General features: G+C 38.2%; 2 protein-coding genes across 2 annotated transcripts; both read left to right on the top strand.

Moving 5' to 3' along the window:
* The first annotated feature begins 10,011 nt into the window (after positions 1–10,011).
* On the top strand, positions 10,012–15,768 carry LOC131304842 (uncharacterized). Its single transcript, XM_058332276.1, has 14 exons — positions 10,012–10,260; positions 11,482–11,626; positions 12,036–12,103; positions 12,220–12,273; positions 12,364–12,447; positions 12,530–12,615; positions 12,905–12,985; positions 13,412–13,542; positions 13,680–13,721; positions 14,304–14,380; positions 14,458–14,548; positions 14,629–14,710; positions 15,004–15,076; positions 15,363–15,768. The coding sequence occupies exons 1-14, from the start codon at positions 10,157–10,159 to the stop codon at positions 15,529–15,531; spliced, it is 1,287 nt and encodes a 428-aa protein (XP_058188259.1). The 5' UTR covers positions 10,012–10,156; the 3' UTR covers positions 15,532–15,768.
* Positions 15,769–16,214: 446 nt separating this feature from the next.
* Positions 16,215–21,784, top strand: LOC131304839 (protease Do-like 1, chloroplastic). The gene is made up of 8 exons (XM_058332272.1): positions 16,215–16,667; positions 16,925–17,047; positions 18,491–18,662; positions 19,103–19,140; positions 19,910–20,112; positions 20,271–20,419; positions 20,599–20,733; positions 21,067–21,784. The coding sequence occupies exons 1-8, from the start codon at positions 16,258–16,260 to the stop codon at positions 21,142–21,144; spliced, it is 1,308 nt and encodes a 435-aa protein (XP_058188255.1). The 5' UTR covers positions 16,215–16,257; the 3' UTR covers positions 21,145–21,784.
* The last annotated feature ends 37 nt before the right edge of the window (positions 21,785–21,821 follow it).

Below are 21,821 nucleotides of genomic sequence, written 5' to 3'. Positions count from 1 at the left end.
TAAATACGGAGTAATAAACTCCCCTTCCTAATAATAATAAACTACTCCGTCAGATATAACGTAGAAAAATGTTTATGATAATTTGTAGGGGTGTTCAAGAAAACCGCCCGAACCGTAAAATCGGTCCGATCCGAACCGAACCGTCCAATTTGGTCCGGTTCTGTGGTTCTATGGTCAGGTTATGGTTCCAAAAAAATAAGAACCGTTAATTTTGGTTCGGTTATTGGTTCTCAATTAATGAACCGTAGTTAGAATCGAACCGGACCGTTTAAAACTAAGATAAATATAGATATACTTATGTGTGTGTAATTAAATATGTACTCGAATTTGGTAGGTTAATCTTTTCCTTGCTAAACTTAATTTATTTAGAGATGAAATTTCATTTATTAGGAAAGCTTTTATTTTCTTCCTTCCTTTCCTATTCCACGAAATTATCTTTCTATTTCTTTAATTTTATGAGTTCATATTTTGTAAATAAGTGTTTGATGCTTATTGGATAGAACCGGAACCGAACCAAAACCGAACCGGTCTTGCGGTTAGGTTCTGGTTAGGTTCCATGCATATATTGGTTAGGTTCTGGTTCCCAATTTTCTAAAACCGTTTGAAATGGTCCGATTACTGATTTTCTAGAGAACCGGACCAATCCGGACCGTGTACACCCCTAATAATTTGTGGTAGTAATTTATTAAGGTAAAGAATCGATAGCAATACTATTTTCACCGCTCATATTTCATCGTCCGTCTTTATAATCAATGGTCCGAATTTTAAAAATTCTTAACTTTTCCTAAAAGAGTTTTTCAAAGTTTAGTCCGTCCAAAATAGTAAGATTAGAAGCGACGAAGGAGCAGTGAATACTGAACTGTGGAGAGACTTTTTAAAGAATTGAACACCTGAAGTGAGGGGTTCGTCAGGTCATCATACATCAAAATTTTGGGTTAAAAGATGAACAAAATTTCCAGGTCAAATATACGACTTAAAGTTTCACTTTCAACCATCCAATCAATGCATAAGCAAAAACACACTTTGTTAACCCTACTTGCAGAGAAGCCACGCTGGCTCAGGTGGTATTCTCACCCTTCTCCTTCAGTGGAGGCAAGAATTCAAGCCCCACGAAGGCCGAAGTGGGGTTCACGGTTATGAATAGCTTATTAATTTTTTGTGAATTAATTTACTAACTCTCTTAACTAACATCTTGATGATGTATACAATGTGACACAAAAAAAAAAAAAAAACCCTACTTGCATGCAAGTGAAGTGGGCTGCAATTTGTGCTTCCTTTAAACTATATGGACATAATTTGATTTCCGTAAGCACACATTCCCTCTTAAGTTCCCTAGGACAGAGTAAATTAAAATTAATGAATGACAAAAAAAATTCCTACTTAATTTAAGTATTTTCTGTTGTTCCAATGCAACTCATACAAGATTTCGAATCTCTGCTCTCCCTTTGAAAAATTTAGGTATCTGGATTAACTTACGCGTACCTAAACTAATTTTGGAAAACCAATTTTACCGTCCACTTGCGAAGGTCCTAATTAAAACCAAAACAAAACTTTTTGTAAGGACCGCGTCCGAAGAAGTTATAGCATATTAAAGATTTTGAACCTAAAATACTAAAAGATAACAACCCCCACCCCCCACCCCACAAAGAAGTCTACACCTACCGTTTCCCAGTTATATTTTTCCAGCTGTCATATGTTGCTACACCCAAACATACCAGCCCCCCCCCCCCCCCCCCTCTCTCTCTCTCTCTCTCTCTCACTCCATACACACGCATATAAGAGCATCTCCAATCAATCCAAAATAGAAGATGGATGTAACACATTGAGGGGAGATTTTGTAATTTATTCTATTTTTTCTTCACTTTTTGTACTTTTTTGGGAGAATTTTTGAGGGACCCACCGTCCTTTTTAGAGTTTGGAGGAATTTTGTACTCCAAATTTACTTTTGATCCTCCATTTTTAGAGGACCAAATTTACTTTTGGAGGACCAAACTCTAAAAAGGACGGTGGGTCCCTCAAAGATTCTCCCAAAAAGTACAAAAAATAAAGAAAAAATGAAATAAATTACAAAATCTCCCCTCAATGTGTCACATCCATCCTCTATTTTGGAGAAATAGAGGTGGATTGGAGATGCTCTAAATGGGTTTTCAATTGGACTTGACATTTACTTTTTCTCCCCTTCTCTCTCCCTACAAACACCTCCATAAGGAAAAATTATCCAGTGCCTAGGAGCTACCCAATAATTTCTATTCAAATTGAGTTTTGCAACTTGAAATTTCAAGGTTTTAATGTTGGTTTAGGACTTAGAAGAATAATGTTAAGCTAGAAACTACTCCTATATAGGACATATTGTCAATCTTAATTGTTTGATTCTTTTTGCAAACAAATTAGAGCTCTTGATGTATCTTTTGATTGTTTGAAAAAAATTGGTCTTTATTTACTTACTAGCTTGTTTTTGAGTCCTGCTACCGGTACAGATTTTTGTGCACAGATTATGCACAGATTTCGTTGTGGGGCCCACCACGGGTCTCACACAAATCATCCAAGCCGTTCATTAAATGTAAAACATTTTTTCAAGGGTCCCTGTAAAAAATAAGCTCAATCCAATACCTATAGGTGTTTCATCCAACCATCTAACTTTTCATTCAAATTTTCGGATAATGAAAAGTTATACGATTGGATTGAGTATCTATAGGTATCGGATTGAGATTATTTTTTACGGGGACCCTTGAAAAAATATTTTACATTTAATGAACGGCTCGGATGATTTGTGTGGGACCCGTGGTGGGCCCCACAACAAAATCTGTGCACAATCTGTGCACAGATTGTATGTGTGTGTAGCATTTCTGCTTGTTTTTTTACCTCAATGACGGATGCTTTTTACTACTTATTTTGTTCCGCATAATCGTGCTTTATTTTATTTTTTTTCTTAAAAGTTTGTGCCCCTCACCTTGTGTAAATTCTGGATCCGTCATTGCCTACCATTGCATTTCACCGCTCATTGACGTGGTGGTGGGCCCCAAAAAACCTACCACTACTCCAGCCAGCGGTGGGTGTAGACTTTTTGAACCCACCAACACTCGGGTTTCAAATTTCGGCTTTTATAGAAGGCCAAGATTAGTCAAGGTAAAAAAGGTTAGATAAATTGGGGCAACCAAATGACCCAGTTTGTTAACCCTTTCAGCCTTGGGATTGGACTTAATAATCTCAATGGCTTTCTAATTCCTTGTTTGGTAACCCAAAAACTACTCCGGGCTATGAATCCCATGGAATTAGCAAGACCCCAAATTGGGGGTATTAGCAATACCTCTTAAGACTTGGTATCCATAGTCCAATCCTAACCCCTTCTCATTAAAAATATTTGGTTAAAAGTCATAATTTTCTACTTTTTTTATTCGCCTTGGTAAGACAAACCAAATATTTTTTGAAATATCGAAGGACAAAACAAGAAAAAGTTCAAAAATCTTAGCGAAACTTAACCTAGGAAGGGAGTAATGAAGAAGTGATTGACCTAATGCTATGTTTGTTTCGAACTTTTGATAAACTGTTCCTACATAAACTTTGAATAGAAGTGTGGCTAGAATGACACATTTGCATATATTTTCATGCATAGAAATAGGAAAAGACTGGGATCGTTGGGCCTCCACATGGCAATGCGTCTGAGGCATTGAATATTCGCTCTTTAGTTACATACTTTAAAAAAAGAGAGGTGAATATTCAATTGTGGTGTCGTTTTTTTAACTTCTTAAAACCGCAATTCTCTCTCTCCACCACATGTGTGTTGGGGAGAAAGTTTGGGCTTCGCACGGTAATGCCTATAGGGCTTTGAATATTCACTCCTTAATTATATACTGCTTCTAACAAAGGTGAATATTCGATTGTGCATGGTGTCATTTTTTTGATTTCTTGGATCACATGTGTGGTGGAGAGAGAGTCGGGGCTCTACGTGGCAATGTCTGTAGGGCATTGAATATTCACTCCTTAATTACATTTTTAAAAAAAAAGTTGAATATTCAATTGCGGTTTCATTTTTTCGACTTCTTCATGGTGACCTATTTTAAAATATTTTTTGAAGAAATGATAGAAAAATACCACCATGAAGACTGAGTTTGGTTGTGAAGTCAACTTGTAACTACTAATAACCATAAAAACTTCATTACTTTTCATAATGAGATAAAGTAAGAGAATAAATTCTTTACATTGGCAATCCCAATAAGGTAAGAAAGGATTTGGGTGCCGAGCGGATACCCATGGCGGTACCACGGGGTACCCGCTTGGCGATCTCAGTCGTCCAAACGTATTTTGGACGATCCAGATTTTGTCCCTCTCTCTCTCTTCACTCGACCGCTCTCTCTCTCTCCTTTTTTTTCTCTCTCTAAAATCCGGACCCTTTAAAACACGTTTAGATGGCTGCAATCACCGACCGTCCAGCACCCAAAAACTTCTCCAATAAAGCAATAGGACTAAAGTGGGCCCACGGAGAATTGGAACCTCTATTCATAAAGAGTGGCCAAGTTTCCTATTCGTGAGGTCCAAGGGCCCAGCCCATTGGTGCATGGCCTTTTCAATATTCTTGGGTGACAATGACATCGTCTGGTCCACTGTGTCCGTATCGTATTAGTATTATTATTTTGATATTAAGAATCATGTAAGCTAAAATACAAATCTTTCGAAAAGATGTCATCCATGGTAATACTTATTCGACGAGCGCATAATCGAATCGTGTTTGAGTTGACACGACTGACACAATTAATTGCAGCATTTGTAAAGGTCACGTCAAAAATATGTGACCATTTTTTTATTGATAGGTGGCACCGTCGAGTCATATTTTGTTCGTGTCATGTTATTCTAAGAATTGTGCAATGAAGAATGCGAATCAAAGATTCAGTTTGCGTAACAATAATATGTAAGTTAACAATTTGCGTAACAATAATATGTGAGTTAATACTAATTTATTAGATAGGTGTATCATCGTAGTGTAATTGAGTTGACACGACTAACACAATTAATAGTGGCATTTTTAACGGGTCCGGAGGAAAGTGTTGCGCAAACTCATGCTGCGCACCGCAAAACGTTGCCACCCCAGTCTCGCTCCGACAATCGAAAACGTTCACTTTGTAGAGCTTGTCAAGTAGAACAAGTGTGCTAAAAATCAGCTCGATCGGATATTATTAAGTGCCTCATCCGAATATTATTATCTTGAAATTATTAAGTGTTCCCAAAAAATAGTGGATTTTATCTAGTGTTAATAATTTCAAGATAATAATGTTCGGATTAGTCACATAATGATATCCGATCAAGCTAATTTTTGGTACACTTGTTCTACTCGACGAGCTCTATGAAAAGAATGTTTTCGATCGTCGAAGCGAGACCAGAACAACGGCTTTTTGCAGTGCACAGCACCTTCCCCCAGTTCCTTTAACGGCTTCCAAATTTAAAAAGGCTAGTTGGATATCTCACGATTCTATTTCACAACCCCTAGACAATTAGGCTCCGTTCCGAAACTAAAACTAAGTCCTTATTTTTGAAGAATGCAATTTCAAGTTCAAAAATTATAAGCTTATTGAAATCTAAAAATATGCAATATGGATCTTGTTTGGAAGATCTCGATGAGATTTTTTATACGATGGAAAAAAAATTGAAAATTTATTTTTCATTTATTTTATTTTTGAGTTTGAAAATGTAAAATAAGCTGTTTATTTTTTAAGAAGGTTTCTGTAACGGGCCTTAATCTTAGATTCAGTTACTAAAATATAGAGGGATATAGAGGGATGAGACCATTCTTATCCCACGGAGTATAATTTTACATACATGGTTAGTTAGGGCAACAAATATTTTGACACAATTAAATCGGAGATTCACGCAAATAATCGAAGTCGTTCAATTTGTTTAAAATATATTTTTAATAGCTCTTGTGAAAAATTAACTCATTCGGATATAAGTAAAAGCTTGATCGATTCATTTAGTTTTTATATTGTCAAATTTAGAGATACATACCGATCAAGCATTACTGATATCTCGAGAAAAGGAAAAAAAAAAAAGGGAAAAAAGAACTAGGGAAAATGACGGCCAATGACGTATTTTGATAATTAATACCCGCCAAAAACATTTTCAATATTAACAAATATTCTTAACTTATCGTTAACAAATATTAATTATCAAAATACGACTTTGGCCGTCATTTTCCCAAAGAACTACGGTATGAACCAAGGAAGAATTTTCTTTTGGAGCTTCTTCGAAAAGGGGGAAGAAACCGACGCAGAGAGTGATGAGGATCCTGTGGCCCCCAAAAAAAGGAAAAAAAGATTGGATTTTACAAACTTTTTCAACAACCACCACAACTGTCAGTGGAGGAAAACAAGATTGGATTTTACAAACTTTTTTTAGGATCCTTCTTCCCGGGTTCGGTCAGAATTGGGGGATGCAGGGTGCTGTGCAGTGGTCTGCGCAGTATCGTACTGTACACCTTTGAATCGTCGGATCGTGTATTTGAAGGCTAAGATCTCATCTCGACAATGAATAACTTTCGATCGTTGGTTGCCAAGATGAGATTCGAGCCGCTGAATTTACGATCCGAGGATTTAGAGACACGTAGCACGATGCGGTGCACCAACCCGAAGTCCGGTCAACAAAGAACAAATTGGATTCCAATCCCTCATCCCTTTTGTCAAACTTTCTTTGTGCGGAGGACATGCTATTGGGTCCACCACTCCAATTTGATGTGATGGACAAAAGCAAAAAGTACTAGTACTATATATAACCATGGTGGTGTGGTCCTAAAATAGAGTATATGGTCTAATTGTTTTAGTGATCCCAGAGCACGGTCATGTGATAGCTCTGGAACCCTCTAAAATCATACGTTCTCGTTGAGTTTACGATTTAGTGTACAGACCCCACATAAATATATGGCCGTGTGAAGCTTGAATGATTCGGAGCACCTAGTGACTGTGCTCAAGGACTAATGAATTACAAGTACTCTAGAATACGCCATCCTCACACCATCACTGACCCCTTTTTTTTTTTTCTTGGGTAATGCAGGGTAGTGTTCCTACAGGCACCCTTCCCCGTAGCTTTTTCATTACGTGTGAGGTGAGGTGACTCTAAGAGTTGCTGATTAGGAGAATCGAACCTGAGATTATCAGAAGAAACAAACTCTTAAGTCTTGAACCAAGACCACTTGGCTAACGCCTTCGGGTTCTGATCCATTATTTGTGTCTTCTGAAAATGAGTTAAGGTTGGCAAATACTACTTCCATGCACCATGTTAACTTCTTTGTCGTGGCTTTTGATACAATGACGTTATCCTTATCTACGTTTGTTTACTCTGAAGAAGATCCTTATCTACGTTGCATCCGAAGAATTAAATGATCAACTGAGAGCAAGTCCACCGGCTTACAAATTCCTTATCATTGTCAAAAACCAATAGAAATCTAGGTAAAATCGCGATTCGTGCGTGCCAAACAATCAAATCGCTGTCAACATTTGGCGATCGAAGTCATTATTTGCAGCAAGTTTGGCTTTGCCAAAATTTGTCATATAACCTCAAACCAATCGTTTTGCGACAAAATTAGAGCTCCAAACCAAAACCCTCTCCAAATTGATCTCACGTCGATCTGAAGGGGCAAGGGGGGGATCTCATTGTTCTTGACACAATTTAAAAAAAAAAAAACTAAAAAGTTATAATAATCAATAGATGACTAAAAAACAACCGTGACAAAGCTATTTTGGCAACAATAGGTGTACTGAACTTGTTCTAATAGAATGAAGTTGGGTCAAGGTCCTAGATAGTTCTTCTACTTGCTTGCTCTTTATTTGTTTCGATAGGAAATCATCCATTATCTTTTATGATGTTTGAGGTGACTTAAATTGATATATAGTTGAACAAAAAATATTTGGTGACTCTCTAAATGGAGATGAATCCCCGTATATTTAAGATGCAAATAACTTACTACGTATATGTCTGACGTAATTGAGACAAATTTAAATGTGTTGTGCGTTTAAATTGAAACAAATGTTAGATATGTTTTTATGAAATATCTAGAAAATATAAGTTTAAAAAGTTTGGAGAGAAAATTGAGTCTTGGAGAGGAAATGAATGATTCTTTTTCACAAAAACAGTGATTTCATAAATGCAGGTTTTGAATAATACTTCGTATGTTTCAATTTGTTTGTTTGTTGTTCTACTATACCGGGGTATAAATTTGCATTTTTTAATTGATCATATTCTTTGGATGCAATATGGACTTTATTTCATAGACGTCAGTTAGCTCTATTAAATGAAGTTCTAAAATTGCATAAAATCTTATATATAAAAATTCCTTAAGAAACGAGATTAAGGTACTTATAATTTATTTAGGTTCCCTTGCTTGTTTAGAAATGATGAATGCAATGGATTGAGTTAAGCAACGTATATAGAAATAACATATAATGAGGCCCGTTCCACTTTACAAGACAGATCATTCTCTCACAATACATTACCTTTAAACTTATTTTAGTTAGCGAAACGGGGCCTGAGTCATAATTCATAGATTCTGACACATATTCTCCTCCATAACTACATGATCTTATGAGATTGTTACACTTTATCTCAGGCCACATGAATGTGTGATTTGTAGGGCATTGGGCCGCTGCAGCCCACCCTGTAATTTTCTGTATTTAAGGCATGGGAAGAAATGTGTGTGTGAAAGTCCAAGGAAAAACCCAGATTCTCTTATATAGGCCCCAATGATAAAGACCCATTTAGTGCCATTGGCTGCCCAATGGAAATATGAGATAGTAGACCCATTTTAATGAAAACGAAAAGAATGACTACACCATACATCAAATGTGCATACAGCGCATATATACAGATTTTGAACCCGTCTCGAATCTTACAAAAATGATTTGAGCAACTCGTTTTGCTATAAATGGTTTGTTTAAGGCCCTGAAAAAACCCAACTCAATCAGATATCGGTAAAGATGCTTACATTTTAAAGCAAGATTGGATATTTCGTAAACGTCTTTACCGAAATATCTGATTGAATTTATCTTTTTTAGGGACCCTAAACAAATCACGTGAACAAAACGAGCGACTTGTATCATATTTGTGAGTACGACCCGATTATGTCTCAAGAAATATTCTCTAAATTAGCCACATTATAAACAGACAATTATATATGAAAACAACTTGATTTTAAAGTCTTCATCAGTAATTTTGCATCCCAAAGTAGTAGAAAAATATATTCTCAATAAATAACCAAAATACAAAACTTAAACTTGAATCTGGTTTTTAAATCCTAAAAGTCTAAACACCTTGAAAAGGCTTGGGCCGCCTATTGCTCGAGAACTTGCACACTTCGAATGGCCGCGAGAACTATATTCGGATACAATTTGTGAATAATACTTCGGCGATTATCGTTGAGTAATATGTTTTGGGTACCGTGTCATGTGTCACCAGATATGAATCGGTAAAATGCGCTCCATCTGTTATGTAATGAAGCACATCCTACTAATATTTTGGTGACACATCGCATGATACTCAAAGATGGTCACCATATATAGCATTACTCGTTCGGATATGCGTCCAAAGCATTTTTCGATTCCTCGAAATTCAGAAACCATTTTTCATAGCAACATAAATATAGCTAACAGGGGAAAGAGAATAGCTAACGCATGCATGCAGTTTGTGTGGAGCTTACACGCTCATGAGTGTGGGTGTGGGTGTGTACTTGGGGAGAGATAATTCAGTTCCCTTGTGGCAAGGATACGTGATGCCTCAACTCCTCTTTTCCACCACACATTTGTATGGGCTTCACAAACTTTGTGATGGGATCCACACAAATGTGTGGTAGGGAGTGGTGTTGCGGCACCACGTGTCCTTGTCCCGGGGCAATGAATAATTTTTTCGTACTCAGAGAGTCGAGTGTGTAAATGGACGTGGTTGTATCATTTTTTTTTTCATAGAAGTGCCACGTCACTCGATTCCGTTATTTCGAAACGCTGAAACAGTCGTTGAGGGCCGAGAGAAATGGGCGGGAGGGAATCCGAAATTCCCTGTTCCCAAACAAACCTCCTCCGTCCTCCCGACACTCCCTTTCTCTCTCACTCCTTTGATTAGTTCTTCCATACAAGAGAGAGAGAGAGAGAGAGAGAGAGAGAGAGAGAGAGAGAGAGAGAGAATGTGGTCCATGTGGAACTGGTTCACGGCCGCCAAAGAACCTCCACCACCACTGGTGGTGGTTCCGCCGCTGTTTGACTTCCCTCCCCTCGCTGCCCGCACCAGGTTTTCCTTCACCCCAACCTTCGACTTTACATGTATCTCGATTGCACGTGATTTCGTTATTGGACTTTTTCGCTGTTGGGTAATTTCTACATACACACCACCTATTAGGAGTGATTCTAACAATCTGAATCATTTAGTAAGCCTAGAGTTGATCGGGCATTGGCGGCAATCTTAGAAATGAGTATTTTTCTTGAGAAAAATGGATGATTAAATTTCATCCCATTAATCAGAAATGATTTAATTTAGGAGGTCATCAAGATGTGATCAATTTGCTTCTTCTTCTTTTTTTTGGAGATGTATGAATTACATGCCTGGAGCTACAAAATGAATGGCTCAGATTGTCAACATAGATTGTGGGACCCCATGTGATTGAGTGATGTGTTTGAGAGGTGTGTTCGAAAATGGTGTGTACCTAGCAAGGCTCTTTCCGTATCTTGCTATATTCACTATTCTGTTGCTACGATCGAATAAGTGTTAGCTATTCTCGATATTGCTAGGGATAGGTGATTAAATGAAGTTGGATTTTAGATTGAGAAATGCTAAGTGCAAAGAAAATGGGCAAAGAAAAAACCCTTAAAGTGTACATGAACGGCTCAAATTCACTGTGCAGTAAATCTGAACCGTTCATGTACACTTTAAGGGTCTTTTCTTTGCCCATTTACTTTGTCCCTAGCACAACCCTTTTAGATTAGTCTTTTGAAATTGGAAAGGCCATGGTTTGTTCAGACCTCAAAACATGTAACTATGATTGCAGAAATTATTATCCCCAAAATATCCTCAGTTATGTCACTTATGTGGGATCAACATGGGAATGGTGTTAAATTATATCAGTCTCACATTGATCGGGTATGGATTCTGCGAAATGGGTGATTAGTTAATAATATAATATAATATCGGGACATCTCACCTAATAGCTTAAGCTGGATATAATTTTTCTTCAGATGGCCTACTAAACCAAAGTCCATACTAGAAGTACCTAAACCCATTCCCTTCTAGAAGGAAGTTTTGCATTTCATATTAAAATCAAGCTTTTTAATGGACGGAGAAGTTTTTTAGTTCATTTTGCTTTGCTGCTGCTATTTACATTTGTCGAATCCGTGTTGTTATTAGAAACAAGCATTGCTATATTTTTTTTTCCATCGAGTTCGGTACTTCTTTTAGTTATGTAGAGATGTTTTAGAAGCAATCACAACTGTATCGATCCCTGGTGTGGTGATGCAGGATGTTGGAGTCATCCTATAACTTGTTATTTGGAAAGCTTGCTTTGAGATGCCTCTTTGAGGATTACTTTGAAGAAGCTAGGCATTTTAGCACAAGGATCATGCTAAAGCCCATTGATGACCCTCATGTAGATTTGATTGCTACAGTATCCTTCTGTATGGTTACAAAGATAAAGCTAGTAGTAGTTTGTTTTATTTTGCATGCTTATGCTTTTTAAAAGTATAGAGGCATACCAAGAATACTGTTTTAAGTATCTCGATCGTTATACCTACATGATATTGGTGATACATTCCACTGATGCATTTGTGACACAACACATGGTACCCAAATGTGGTCACCATAGCTTTGCACTCTTCAATGAATGCAGAGTTTTCTTTCTGTACATTTAATATTGCAACTTTTAGCTTTGAAGCTGCTAGGCGGAGTTGGAGGCCATGCTTTTCATAAACTTCTTTTTGTGAAACGAATTATGTCACTGTTCAAAGGGTATTTTTGGTTCAACAGTGGTTCGGCCATTGGATCAAACTATATATTGTGCCCCTTAGCATGTCCAGGTTTCAGGTCCACTTGAGCATAAGTCCGAGGAGAAAGTCGTAGGAAATGCACAATTCCGCTGGCAAAGGTAGTTTAGTGTTTGTCTTTATCATGTGATGTGCATCAACTGCCTCATTCTTCAATTCAGTTGAGATACTGATATTATCATTAGACAATGAGTGACGATCTATCATTTCCTCGCAGTGATGTAGATGATCCTCACACATTTGTGGACCTTTTTGCATCAAGTACCGATCCGTAAGGAGCACTTCGTTCATTTAAAGTTGTTGGTATTCTGCTACAACTTATCATCATTTGTTAATGTATGTCTTTGTGCTTTCATCATAGGGTCCTACTAATGAGGTCATGTGCATACTACCCTAAGTATGGTTTTGGAGCATTTGGAATTTACCCTGTGCTTTTGAAGAAAAGGTCGTATCCTATTCCGACACTAATTAATGGTTCTAGCTCGTGGGAGCAATGCGTCATCTTTGAATGGATTTCTGTCGTGCAGAGTTGCTTCTGAAGATTATGGTGTTATGGGCTTGAGATATGGCTCATCAAATCTGTCAGTTGGAGCCACAGTAATGCCTTTCTCTTGTATGTGACCTGCCTTGCAAGTAGATATTCTTTGTTGGGATTGCAAATGCTTAAATCCATTCATATGTTTGCATTCTACGGCAACTTTCCTAAGGAATGTTATCCTATCGTGGTTTCAAATTTGCTTGGAAAGCCACGTTATCCGCATTTCATTTAGCCATTGCTTGGCTAACCTCTAGGGGCCACAATTTGTTCAGTGGACTTTTGGAATTCTGGATGTATCATTTACAGAAGTATATTTCAGAGATATGAACGACTGATGTTGAATGTGTTGCTTTGTTCTATCCAGCGGGAGATGAACTGCCAAAAAGTGCGTGGTTGGTTAGCAAGATGGGATGGCTAACTGCTGGGGTGCAATATGAACCACAATGTAAGTACTTGACACTTCATGTATCATCATCACATACCCGTTGGATGGTTTAGATAACTTGTCTTATGTTTAGTCTGGAAGTCTGCTAGAATAACTGCTTATGAATGTATTATATTCTTATTTTCTGGTGTACACTTGAACATAAAATTTCCTCGTAAGAACAACAATAAGCCATGTTAGATATCACCCTTTTTGGAACCTGTGTATAAAGACGTAAGCATTTAGACATCGAATGCCAAGAGTTTGGTAAAATGTGCACCTGTTCGCATCCAGGAAAATGCCTTGCGAAATTTTTTCTCAGGCTATCTATATCTAATTAGCGGATGGTGTACTATGTTGAACCATATGCCTGATTCATCTCTGCTTATTTCATTTCACGTGTAGAATCTGAATTTACATTCTCTTGGTTAATGCAATTGTGCACAGTTGGAAGCAAAGATAGAGCAAGATACAAAGATTTAGCGAATTGGAGTTGTGCTATTGGATACGGACTAGGATCAGGCAGTCCTTTGAGCCCATCTTTTAATTTCGGTCTTGAACTTGCCAAAAGTTCTCAGGTTTGTTTCGTTAGAAACTCGCAACTATGGGATTAGTAGTGCAAGTGTGTCTGCAAGTTTTTGACTAGCATAACCATGATTCTTATATAATTGTGGCCTTTTTTTTCACTGATATCTTGATGGAACCTGCACTGCAGTTCATTGCCTCTTTCTACCAACACGTGGTGGTCCAAAGAAGGGTATGCTACCATCTCTCTCCCTCTCCCTAAAATATCAAAAACAAAAAAAAAACAAAGAAAGAAAGAAATTTTAGAACGCTGTGAAGAGGGGCAATACAATGACCTTTTTTCTGAAAAACTTGAATAGATTTGAAAGACGGTTAAGAGAATTAGTTGATACTGCATGTTGTGTAGTAATAACACAGCTAAAGCGACATGGATATTAGCCCATTAGGTACGCGGCATAGGAGTATCTATTTTATGCTCTGTACCATGCACCAGATGAAAGTGGGGAACCTAATGGAAACTGTTACCAAGAGAAAAAAATTGGCGAATAACTACATTAAACACCGAGGGAGCATATAAATGTGAAATATAGCTTACTATTTCAAAATTGGTTATGGTGAGAAAATTGTTCATTCTCCTTTAGTGCTGAAGTTGAACCACTGCCCAGCTTCATTTGGTAAGCTTTTTACTTGACTTCAACAAATTTTTCAGAAGAGCGTCATTGTTTCCTCTTAGTGTTTGCTTGCAACAAGCTCATACTACTAACCATGGCTTTGAAAATGGTGTACATAAAAGCTGTTTGTTGCAATTACACAGGTGAAGAATCCTCTTGAAGAAAACGAAGTGGTTGGAATTACCAACTACATAGATTTTGGTTTCGAGTTACAGACAAGGTACTTTTAAGTGATTGCTGCGATTCAATTAGTGCTGCTTGGAATGAGATCTAAAGTTGTCTAATCTTTCGGTAAAGGGTTGATGATGTCAAAACCTCAACGGCGAATCCTGATTCCACTTTCCAAGTTGCTGCATCTTGGCAGGCCAACAAAAACTTCTTGTTGAAGGTAGGGCTTTATGATAATCTGCAGCTGAATCTACGGATGATTGCATGTTTAATGACCATGTTCATGCACCATCTTATCAGGGGAAGGTCGGACCTCTTAGCTCATCTGTAGCTTTAGCATTCAAGTCATGGTGGAAACCTTCTTTCACTTTCAACATTTCAGGTAACTGTAGATGGAATAAGATTTCTGAAAATAGAATTGTTGGGCTGCCAAAATCGTTGAGCTCTCTCTCTCTCTCTCTCTCTCTCTCTCCTGTTTGGTTGAAATTTTCTTGTGACATTGTCAACTTGCCTTCTGTTTTACATCTAGATTTTCTAGCTTGACAGATTTTTGAAACTAGTTTTTGAAGCAAAATAATAATGTCGTCAATGATTTAACTAGTCTTTGCTCACAACTTCAAAAGACCGAAGTATTCACGTATTTGACGTCTCTCTGCTGATAAAAACGGTCCACAGCTACTAGAGATCGCGCGATAGGAAAGACAGCTTTAGGGTTTGGCATCCGCATCGACAACGTTAGAGAAGCAAGGTCAGTGTATTCACCTTGTTTCCTTCAAACTTAGTATTCCCATCTCTATTCATCAATTATGATGGGAGGGCAAGCCCTGTGTTAACAAAATGAGATTGTCTTATTCACGGATGCTCCATGAATAAGACATTCACGGAGGTGAGCAATTTGGGCCGTCCGTTTTGACTTCAGACGGTCCGGATTTAAATGCAACTTTTCTTGAAACGGACGCACGCGATTCACCTCTGTAAATCCCTATTCACGGAAAAGATTTTTCCTTATGATGTCCGTCTTATATCAAATGCAGTTACCAAAGAGCTGATCCAAACTTTGTAATGCTGACACCAAACAAGGAGCATTTGGCAGAGGGCATTCAGTGGAAAATTGGGAAGAGACCTGTGCTTCAGTCGGATTTAAATTCTGGCAATTTTGATGGCATGCCGAGGGAGTTGAGACCTCTGGGGAAAATTTTGTAGTTACACTGTTAAAAATGGTTTTGAAATTTCTGTTTCTGGCATGTTTGGAAGTGGGGCATGAGAACTTTTGTTTTCTTCCTGATCATTTGGGTTGTGGCATGTGGCAAGAATTAGACCAATTGATAAGGTTTGGATAGTCATGAAATTTTCCACTTTTTCCTTTCTTGCTTTTCTGGCACAATGTAGAACTTTCCTTCTCATGCCCAACAAATCATTTTTTGGGATTTTGGGACTTTTTTTTTGGGATTTTGGGACTTCTAAAGTCAAAACGGTCCGGCTAATCCCCGCCCATCAAACGGAGTATAATAAGCAATTAAACATGTAATGACAAAGATGTTTGGATATTAATACATATTTCGTGAATATCAATATATTTTTTTGTGTAGGGAGTTACTTTCCAAATTGTTTATTGCACTCCCCAAAATCAATTCATATTGATTTTGCCACTCTTCAAAAGTTAACAATTTAGGGGTGGCAAAATCAACCTATATTGACTTTGGCACTTCCCGGAGGTGCCGTTCACAATTCGGGGAGTGGCCCTCTGGATATATATATATATATTTCGGTTATCGATACTCTTTTACATATTATCGTCGGTTAGCATGTTCCGAATAAAAAAGTAGACAAACAAAATGGACACATGAAGTACTGCAAGTTAACTATATAACTGCCAGTAACAGAAGTCCAATTTCTCTCTCTCCCCTCAGCAGCTGTCACAGTAGAGGAATGGCTGCACCATATTCCTCACTCATTTGCCCACACTCTTCCTCCTCCCCAACCCTCTCTCTCTCTAAAACCTCCCCCAAACCCTCTCTCTCCAAACCTCTCCTCCTCTACACAAACCCTAACAACAACAACAACCGCATCACCTCTCTCCTCTCCGCTTCCCTCCGCACCCCCTCCTCTCCTCACAACGATCCTCTCGCCGACCAACGCACGTGCGCTGCTCTGGATTCCTTGCTCGTGCTCTGCGCCTCTGCAGCTCTCTCTTTCACTCTCTTCGTTGCCGACGCCGATTTGGCTTCGGCCTTGGTCGTTGGTACGCCGAGGAAGCTTCAGTCCGACGAGCTCGCTACGGTTCGTCTTTTTCAAGACAACACGCCCTCCGTTGTCTACATCACCAATCTTGCTGCTCGGTACGGTTCTTAGCTTCGTATCGTGTTGAATTTGACTCGACTTCTAGTTCTCGTTTCGGTTCATTATGTTTTGATTATAAATAAATAAATTGGTCGTCTTATGTGCTTTTGTATTTTTTGGTCGCATTATTCACACTAATATACGAATTTTTGTGGATATATAATTGGTTAATGGAGCTAGTAGTGGTAATGAAATTCATGAACACCCTGTTAAAATTTCCTGGAGCCGCCTGATGTGCTGTAATGGGTGTGTTTAGGCAGGATGTTTTCACATTGGATGTGCTGGAGGTGCCTCAAGGGTCTGGATCAGGTTTTGTCTGGGACAAAGAAGGTCATATTGTGACAAACTATCACGTGATTCGTGGTGCATCTGATGTCAAGTAGGTTTCTTTTGTTCCGTTTGCATGATGCATTTTCTTGCATATTCCTTTATGTTTGTTTCTTAAAGTTCTGGACTAATTTCATATACTAGTTCCACCTTGTTTTTATGGCCTCAATTATTTTTTCCATGAATTGCGATAGGTTCTAGACTTCTACAGTAGTTTGATTGCTATGAAGCACTATCAGAAGTTATTTAATCGGAGATATGTTTGACTGCCTAAAGATCAGGGTCAGGCCATCAGAGGCAAAAGAAGTGGTTTTCTTGAGAGATTAGTTTGCCTTTTCTGTTTCACCTGAAGTAGCACCGACAGCTGTAGACAACACAACACTAAATGCTGACACGTCCATTTCGAAAACATGAAGGCAACAGATGCCTAGGACTGGGAAGAGATGTACATTGAGAGAGAGAGAGAGAGAGAGAGAGAGAGAGAGAGAGAGAGAGGGGCATGGGCGGTGCGGGGCTTGGTGTTCATATTTGGGCTGCTCCAGGGTTGTACATAAGAACACATGCATAGTCTATGGGAAGAAGGGAAAGAGAAAGATGCACTTCTCCCTTGAAAAAATTAGGCAAATTCACACCAAAATAAACTTGATTTCTCAAAATGTCGACTCCATCAGTTAACCATTTGCTAAAGTTTTTGTGGTTTTGTTTTGTCAAAATTCTTCTAGTTTAACTAGAACTAAGACTTCTTTGACATTTGGGGATAGGAATGATAACTAAGATTAAACATTGGAAAGTTCTGAGATTTGGATTGACTTGAATATTATGGGCCTTCAAAAAACCATAGAGACTGTAAAACATAACTTAATTAGGTTCACACCAATTAAATAAGATAAAATAATGATCCATGTTCATTAGAATTACAAGTTATTGAAATACCCCAATCCTATTACCTCGTCAAAGAAATCGACTCATATTATCAGGCCTCACTTACCTTTGTTTGGATTTAGATAAAGATATTCTCAAATTAGCCCTTAGCGTGATTGTAGAATGTTCCAAGGCTTTTCCATATTTGCATTTTTCCATCTCTGTGAAAACATGATCCAGACTTTTGTGAAGCAAAATATGCTACCAGATTTCTTCCTCCTTACTTGTTTAGTTGAGCGGAGCTGGTATTGGATATCTGGGAACTATTTTGTACATACTATAACTGTATCTTCACGTCATTCCTGTTTTCTTGATTTTACCTTTTTCTTTGCTTTACACTTTTTTTAAAGTTATTTGCTGCCATTATACGTGTATAAATTTTGTTTTCCGTCTTCTGAGATGCATGATTCCATTAGGATCATAGATGTCTAAACTTGATGACCTAGTACCTTTAATCTTGTCTAAATATTTCTTCAAATCATTTATAAACGTAATGAACTTAATGATTACTTATCGAAACTTATATTTTATAAGATGCTTAATGTAATATTGATTTAGCGTTGATTCTGTTCAGGGTCACTCTTGGTGACCAGACAACTTATGATGCAAAAATTGTTGGATACGACCAAGATAAGGATGTTGCCGTATTGCACGTTGATGCACCCAGAAACAAACTGAGACCTATACCTGTTGGTGTGTCGGCTGACTTGCTTGTAGGCCAGAAAGTATATGCCATTGGAAACCCTGTGAGTATGCCCAGCTTTTTCCCCCTCTTCTGTTCTGCTTCTACTTCTCCATCAAATTTTCCATTTGTGCTTATTATTGGGTCATTTAATTGATTAACTTTTTCACTTGTGATCGGTATGGTGTTAAGGATCTCTAGATGGGAACATGAAGAATCTAGGACCTTAGAAAATTAAAACACAAAAATGTAAATTGAGAGGCATAAATTGGTTTACATCATTTTGGTGGGAGAATAGCCTTATCTAACTGCCAGATGTAGTCAGGGATGGATCATCAAGATTAATGATGCTTGCTGTATAGTAATTTTCTCTTGTTACCTTCAAACTGGCCTATGAGCCACTAAGGGAAATTATGATATTTATATACTGATAGTATATATTTTGGTGAACCTAATTGTCACACCAATTTGTCTCTTTTGACTTCTACCTGAATGCTTCTGCAGTTTGGACTTGACCATACACTTACAACTGGTGTCATCAGGTATGTTGATTGTGCAGTAAGTTGAATTGCATAGTTTAATTGGATCCAAATTGTCCGTGAATCAGTTCGAAGTTTAGAATTTTTAGCGGAACTGTTCAGATTTGGTCTTGTGAGAACTTGTGCTGTGTTGGTAAAAAATGTTGCTAAAAAGTAACTTCATTTCAATCCAGAACGAAGTCTGGAGAAATCATGAAATGCTGCCAAAACAAAACTGTATACATGTTGTTGACCTGTCCAGCATAACGAAAGAAGAGACTGACGTAAGTAAGGTCCATTAGAGGGCAAGCTTTCCATTGTTTCGTAACTGTTAAGATTTGGGAAAATGACGGCCCAGGACGTGTTTTGATAATTAATACCCGTCAAGGACATGCTGAGAACATTTGAGTACATTTGTTAATACTGAAAATGTCCTTAGAGGGTATTAATTATCAAACACGTCCTTGGCCGTCATTTTCCCTTAAGATTTTGGTGCCTGGTCTGTATTCTTTTTGTTTGCACTTCAGAGCCATCTCCAAGTAGCAATTGATGTACACATGATACAGTGACTACTGAGATCAGGAAAGTTTGTAATTGCAATCAACTAACAAAGAAAAATGCAGAATTTATTCAATTTACCAGGATAAAGTAGGAAAACTGAAGCCTACCGATTAACTTGTCAGTTCCATCTGTATTATTGCCCTCCTTTGATATGGATACATGTTATGATTATATTGGCCTGTGGTTTTGTCAAGGTTCACATCTTATTAATGCATTTTTAAGTACTTTGTAGTGGGCTTAGAAGAGAAATCAGTTCTGCTGCTACTGGACGTCCAATCCAGGATGTTATCCAGACAGATGCTGCCATCAACCCCGGCAATAGTGGTGGGCCACTTCTTGATAGTTCGGGAAACCTTATTGGGATAAATACAGCTATATACTCTCCTTCTGGTGCATCCTCTGGTGTTGGTTTTTCAATTCCAGTTGACACGGTAGGTTATTACTTTGGCCGTTTTCCTTCCGTAAGATTTTACAGGTGATGGTCTGTATTAAGGCATCATTTGGAATTGGTGAGGAAATAGAAAATGCTCTCTCTCTCTCCCTTGCTTTTGGATGAATCACTTTATCTACATTCGTGTACATTCCGTAGGTAGGTGGCATTGTTGACCAGTTGGTGAAGTTTGGGAAAGTAACAAGACCGATATTAGGAATCAAGTTTGCACCTGATCAGTCAGTGGAACAACTAGGAGTTAGTGGGGTGCTTGTCTTAGATGCTCCTCCAAACGGTCCAGCTGGCAAAGCAGTATGCTCGTTTCCCTCTTTATGATTTTTTCCTCCTGTAACTGAGATTATTTTGAATAGGTTCGGGGTGGAGTCTCTCTTTCCTTTTGCTTTTGATCTAAGAAGGTTCCTTTTTTTTTTTTTTGGGAAATTGACCTAAGAAGGTTGTGATGCAAGTAAATCGTTCTTTTTCTCCTGCAGGGCCTGCTCCCTACTAAACGTGATGCCTACGGCAGGCTCATATTGGGGGATATTATAACATCAGTAAATGGAAAGAAGGTCACTAATGGGAGTGACTTGTACAGAATTCTTGACCAGTGTAAAGTGGGTGAAAAGGTACGCGCTAATTTTACCTTTTGAGATTGTTCGCGGTATTATTCACAGAGGTATTTCAGTAATTTAGTAGATACACGACATTGCCTTAACCACAGTAGCTGGGACACTTTGTCAGAAACATCTACTTGGAGACCACGCTGATTTTAGTCTTCAGCTGACTGCATCTCACCATAAATCATAATCAGGCTACTAAGGCTGATTCCAGGATCTTCTCGACATGGCTTAGAAGATTGCTATAATGTCGAAATTGAAATTATAAACTTCTTATGTAAGAATTCTGGTCAAACGAAATGCAATGTTTTAATATATATATTCAATCTTCTTTGCGCCCAGGTGATTGTTGAAGTGCTACGAGGTGATCACATTGAGAAGATCCCAGTATTGCTCGAGCCAAAGCCTAATGAATCATAATAGCTCAAATGAAAACAGCATGGAAATCCAGATACCATACAGATTGCAGACATGAATACTGCATATTGAATTCTGTGTATTAATTGTTTCACAAATATGGGCGTTGTACATATTCCCGCTATTGTGTACAATGATGCGAGCAAAAGTGATTCGATGGAACTGTTACAATATGTTTTTCCCTGCCAGTACAAAGGATCACTAAGGACGTGACCAGGAAAGAAGGGCTCCCTTGAGTTACATGGCCTGTGTATTTGTGAAATGGATGCAACTTTTAACAGTCGATCCAATGCTTCCTGCATCTATACATACATATACAGTATTCTACTTTTCTGAAAGTTGGGATCTTCAAACACAACGATCCGAAAATAATGTGCGTCACATTGCTTCCCTCATCAACCTCGAGTGGAAATGTTGCGAAGCTGGGAGATGTGACTGTCCAGTTAGTTACGGCTGGAAGGCAAGAGTTTAGTTTGCAGTTTGCACCCTTCGGCCTTGAGTTAAAGGGTAAAAGTGTTCGGATCATGATTTGCCTATGAATTTGTATAGGTAAAGAGAAAGGCAAGGACACACACAGTCCATTTTTCTAGTCAAACTTTATGATGATTCCAGTTAATCAGGTTTTGCAGTTTTCATCGTCCAATCAGGAATTCCTTTTTTTGTATGGTTAGAGCATCTCC

Source organism: Rhododendron vialii, chromosome 10a (genome assembly GCF_030253575.1).
Source record: "Rhododendron vialii isolate Sample 1 chromosome 10a, ASM3025357v1".
Classification (NCBI taxonomy): Eukaryota; Viridiplantae; Streptophyta; class Magnoliopsida; order Ericales; family Ericaceae; genus Rhododendron; species Rhododendron vialii.
Note: the sequence above shows the minus strand (reverse complement) of the source record. Positions and strands in the feature narration are given on the sequence as shown.

What these genes read in the sequence shown, in the direction of transcription:
- LOC131304842 (XM_058332276.1), top strand. Translation starts at nt 10,157, where the DNA reads ATGTGGTCCATGTGGAACTGGTTCACGGCCGCCAAAGAACCTCCACCA. An exon ending in CCTGTGCTTTTGAAGAAAAG is followed by an intron (nt 12,448 to 12,529) that starts GTCGTATCCTAT and finishes TCTGTCGTGCAG; the next exon opens with AGTTGCTTCTGAAGATTATG. An exon ending in GGTGCAATATGAACCACAAT is followed by an intron (nt 12,986 to 13,411) that starts GTAAGTACTTGA and finishes AATTGTGCACAG; the next exon opens with TTGGAAGCAAAGATAGAGCA.
- LOC131304839 (XM_058332272.1), top strand. Translation starts at nt 16,258, where the DNA reads ATGGCTGCACCATATTCCTCACTCATTTGCCCACACTCTTCCTCCTCC. An exon ending in ATCACCAATCTTGCTGCTCG is followed by an intron (nt 16,668 to 16,924) that starts GTACGGTTCTTA and finishes GGGTGTGTTTAG; the next exon opens with GCAGGATGTTTTCACATTGG. An exon ending in AGTGTAAAGTGGGTGAAAAG is followed by an intron (nt 20,734 to 21,066) that starts GTACGCGCTAAT and finishes CTTTGCGCCCAG; the next exon opens with GTGATTGTTGAAGTGCTACG.